Source organism: Dipodomys ordii, unplaced genomic scaffold (genome assembly GCF_000151885.1).
Source record: "Dipodomys ordii isolate 6190 unplaced genomic scaffold, Dord_2.0 Scaffold68, whole genome shotgun sequence".
Classification (NCBI taxonomy): domain Eukaryota; kingdom Metazoa; phylum Chordata; class Mammalia; order Rodentia; family Heteromyidae; genus Dipodomys; species Dipodomys ordii.
The window spans coordinates 5,157,838-5,162,382 of NW_012267284.1; the positions used below are offsets into that span (position 1 = coordinate 5,157,838).

The following is a 4,545-nucleotide window of genomic DNA, read 5'->3' on the forward strand; positions in this document are numbered from 1 at the left end:
AAAAAAAAAAAAAAAAAAAAGTGGAATATAAAAAGGCAAGTTGCATAGCTGGGCAAGGTGCACGTGCCTAAAATTCCAGCACTTGTGATGAGGAGGCAGAAGGATGAGTTCCAGGCCAATCTAGGTTACATAGGTTGCAAAATAAAGTAGGTCATAAGCCTTTAGACACTCTGTCTAGGCCGAAGTCTTGGGGCTACTTGCCACTTCTACCCCTGGAACTTGGAGAATACTACAGAAAGTTGTCACTTAGCAAACTGTATGGGTCTAAGTGCTTGCATTTTTAGCTTTAGACCCTAAAGTAAAGAAATACACTTCAGCTGGGTGCCGGTGGCTCACGCCTGTAATCCTTGCTGCTCAGGAGACTGAGATCTGAGGATCACTGTTCAAAGCCAGTCCAGGCAGGAACATCTGTGAGACTCTCATCTCCAATAAACCACCAGAAAATCCAAAGTGGCGCTGTGGCTCAAGTGATAGAGCACTAGCCTTGAGCTGAAGAGTTCAGGGACAACGCCCAGAGTTCCAGTCCTACAACTGACAAAAGAAAAAAGAAATACACTTCAGGGGGAAGTGTGGAGGAAGGACTTCACTGACAGCAGTGCTGTCTTGGCTTACCTGATGACAGGTCGTAGAGTGCAGTGACGGATGTTATGAATTGGCAGCAGAACCGTGGGCTGGCGCTAAACGTCTGCTTCAGTGTGTGAACAGAGCCGGGCACCAAGCAACAGTAGTCATCCACGAGGGCCCTGGCCAGCCTCACACAGTAGACCACAGGCGTCCGCTGGGGAGAAACCACAGCCTGTGTCACTGCAGGCAGAAGAAGGGACAGACCCACACAGGACAGGAGAAGGACAGAACAGCCTCCTTTGAAGGAGATCAGTCAGATCCCTTCGAAGAGCCTCACTGGGATCAGCCATGTTCCTTCAATTCTGTGCCACACAGGATACCCTTGCTACCAGGCAGTGGAGCAGCTGTGACCCACAAATCTGCCCACTCTTAGGAAAGATCATCTTTGACTTTGGGTGAGGAAATGATACATCTGGCAACCTTACTGGAGTACTAGTGAAACCCAACAGGTACAAATGCCAGGCTCACACTTGTAATCCTAGCTACTCAGGAGACTGAGACCTAAGGATTCTGACTCTAAGCCAGCTCAGGCAGAAAGTCTGTGAGACTCTTACATCCAATAAACCACCAAAAGCTGGAAGTGAAGCTGTAGCTCAAGTGGTGGAGCACCAGCTTTGAGTGAAAAAGCTAAGGAACACAGCATCTTGGCCCTGAGTTTATGCCCCAGAACTGGCACAAAAAAGTAAACAAATAAAATAAAAATAAAGTTTCTCACATGATGAAAATGCCTGCTTTGGCACCACTCACAAATTCCCCTTACAATCCTACTCCCTTCTTTTTTTTTTTTTGGGGGGGGGGCCTGAGCTCTGGGCCTGGGCGCTGTCCCTCAGCTCTTCAGCTCAAGGCTACCACTTGAGCCACAGCACCACTTCCGGGTTTTTTTTCCTGCTTATGTGGTGCTGAGGAATCGAACCCAGGGCCTCAGGCATGCAAGGCAAGCGCTCTACCACTGAGCCACCTTCCCAGCCCAATCTTACTCCCTTTGAGGTTTCTATAATACTTCCAGGTCATGCGTCACCTCCCTCCCATCTATTCCTTCCCACCTGTGTATCTATTACTAGCTGTGGCTGTGCTCAGCAGTGGCAAATAGAACAACTACCTAGCAGATAATGTACTGCAAAAGGAAAAAAAGCAATATGGAGACAATTAGGGAAGTCTGAATACAGGCTGTATCATAGATAACTGTATTCCATGACCGTTAAGTTTCTTAGGTGTGATGGTATTATGGTTGTATAAGAAAATGTCCTTGTTCCTAAAGAGACACATCTTCTACGACACACAAATTCATAATAGTTTAGGGAAAAAAATGGTAGGGTTAGGTTTGCTCAAGATGATACTCCAGGACACCCCCTGGACTACAGAGGACAGCAAGGAAAGCCGGCTCATGCAGCTGGTTGACTGCTCACACAGGACCAGAAAAGCCAATCACAACATGATCTCTCTACTGCTCTCAAGAGAAAGCTCATATGACAGGACCAAACTCAAACTATGAAGATGGCTTTTTCTGTTGTTGTTGGTGGTGATGGGGCTTGAACTCTGGGCCTGAGGCCTGTCCCTCAGCTCTTCAGCTCAAGCAAGTGCTCTACCACTTGAGCTACAGCACCACTTCTGGTTTTCTGGTGGTTTATTGGAGATAAGAGGCTGGCTTTGAACTAATCCTCAGATCTCAGCCTCCTGAGTAGCTAGGATTACTGAAGATGGTTTTCTTGGTAGTCATCTGCCTTCAGTTGCCAAAATGCCAGCACAACACCATCAGATGAGGTAAACTTAAAATTACATAACACTAGAAGAGGCTGAACTCAGCTTCACTATATTGCCAAGGAGTGAAATGTAATCAATCTTGAGGTCAAACACAATACAAATGATCCATAGACACTGGATTGGGGCTACACATAATCATATGATTCTGCTAGCCTAATTTTGTGGACAAAGGTTGTAAGAAAAACAAAGAGCTGGATACTAGTGGCTCACACCTATAATCCTAGCTACTCAGGAGACTGAGATCTGAGAATCAAAGCCAGCCAGAGCAGTCCATAAAACATATATCTATAACTCATCACCAAAAGGCTGAAAGTGGAGCTGTGGCTCAAATGGTAGAAAGCTAGCCTTGAGCAAAAAAAGCTCAGGGATTATACCCAAGTCCTGAGTTCAAGTCAGCACAAAAAGAAGAGGGAGAGGGAGACCGAGAGAAAGAGAGACCGAGGGGAGGAGAGAGAGGGGGTGAGGGAAAGACAGACAAAATTCCAAGTACTTGGTCAAGAAGCAGGTTTGACACTGACCAGGGTACATTCTGTTAATTTCACTAAAGAATAGATAAGCCACATTTTTTGATCAATAGCTACTGTGTGGAGTGTTTGTTTTTTAACCCTTAAATAGCAAAATAGTAAAACCAAAGACATCTTGAAAAATACCTTCTAAAACTAAATCTATTATAAATACTTTTTCCTTTCATACATTCAATAAGAAAACCAACAACTATGTGATGTCACCATCAAACTGCGCAAAACAACCCACATGCTTACTGATCTACCTGTATAAAAAGCAACCTTCTGGTTGGGAAGACAGAGAAGTTGGAGGCCAGCCTGAAGAAAAAGTTGGCAAGACCCTATCTCAACCAATAAACTAGGCATGGTAATAGACCCCTAAAATCCCAGCTACTGGGAGACAAACAGGAGGATCACAGCATGAAGCTGGCCTTAGAAGAAAAGCAAGACCCTATTTGAAAATTAAATAAAGCAAAAAAGGGCAGAGAACTTGGCTCAAGTGGTACAGCACATGCTCAGCAAGGACAAGGCCCTGAGTTTAAAACTAGTGTTACACACACACCAAAAAAACAAAAACAAAAACCAACTTCAAAGGATATACATCATCATTAGTTGACATATAATGGGGTGTGGGTGTGGCAGTACTGGGGCTTGAACTCAGGAACAGGGTGCTGTCCCTTAGCCTTTTCACTCAAGGCTGCTTGGTGCTCTCCTTACATGAGCCACCACTTTTTGTTAGTTAACTGGAAATAAAAGTTCATGAACTTTCCTGCCTGTGCTGGCTTCCAATCATGATCCTCAGATCTGAGCCTCTTAGCCTGACTCACAATGATCTTTTAAAAAAGAAAAACACTGTCTTTGAGACTGAATGCAGTTTTCAAATTCCTATTTTGCTTAAGAAAAGCGTTTTTTCACTTGTTCTAAAGCCCTTTCTTCATTAAATGACTTAATCTACCATTATCGACTGTTAGTGGGGATTTTTACATTCTGTATACAAAACTGGGGTGCTGATGTCACCAAGCAGCAACAATGACCCAGTGACACAGTGCATTTGTAAAGACTGTGTCAAGATCTCTCCAGGAATCCTGCTCCATGGAAAGCCCTGAAAGCAAGCTTGTCTTCGGAATATCAGGAGGAAGGCTAGCAGTACCTGGAGCCAGGAGGCCGCACACTCCAACACTGGGATTCGGCACACGGCCACAGCCATAGAGACCAGTTTCCCCAACAAGCTCATCCGGCTGTCATCAGCTTTATTCCCTTGAGGGCTGAAAAGCGATGAGAAAATAATCTGCCGCACAGAGTCCTTGGTTTGCTCCTGGAAATAATTGCACATGATTTCAAGTAGTTGAAGCTCTTGGAGAGAATTCAGTCTCTGTAAAAACAAACCCGGGGGGAAACGGTGAGAGGTGTGGTTTTCACAGGCTGGTTAGAGGACAGAGGAAGAAAGAAAAAAGCAGGGGATTGATTCCTTTCCGGCCCCCAGTGTGTACCTCGTACCCTTCCGAAAAAGAGCAGGCCCCAGGGAGCAGATCAAGAAAAAGTCCTGTGACATTAGCTGTCACTTCGAAGAGTTCAGGCTGCCCCATGGGGTGGCGACTCTAGATAAAGAAGCCTTGGGGGGGGGGGGTAAGCAATTCCTAAAATGTCTCAGTGGAGA

At 45.3% G+C, this 4,545-nt stretch overlaps 1 protein-coding gene across 1 annotated transcript in view; it reads right to left on the reverse strand.

Moving 5' to 3' along the window:
• LOC105990877 (chromosome unknown open reading frame, human C7orf26) overlaps positions 1–4,545 on the reverse strand; it is a 12,915-nt gene that overhangs the window by 7,291 nt on the left and 1,079 nt on the right. The window contains exons 2-4 of the mRNA XM_013023392.1: positions 4,379–4,386; positions 4,039–4,260; positions 613–778 (exon numbers count right to left, since the gene is read on the reverse strand). Of these exons, the coding sequence (XP_012878846.1) occupies positions 613–778; positions 4,039–4,260; positions 4,379–4,386 (396 nt within the window). The remainder of the gene's footprint in view (positions 1–612; positions 779–4,038; positions 4,261–4,378; positions 4,387–4,545) is intronic.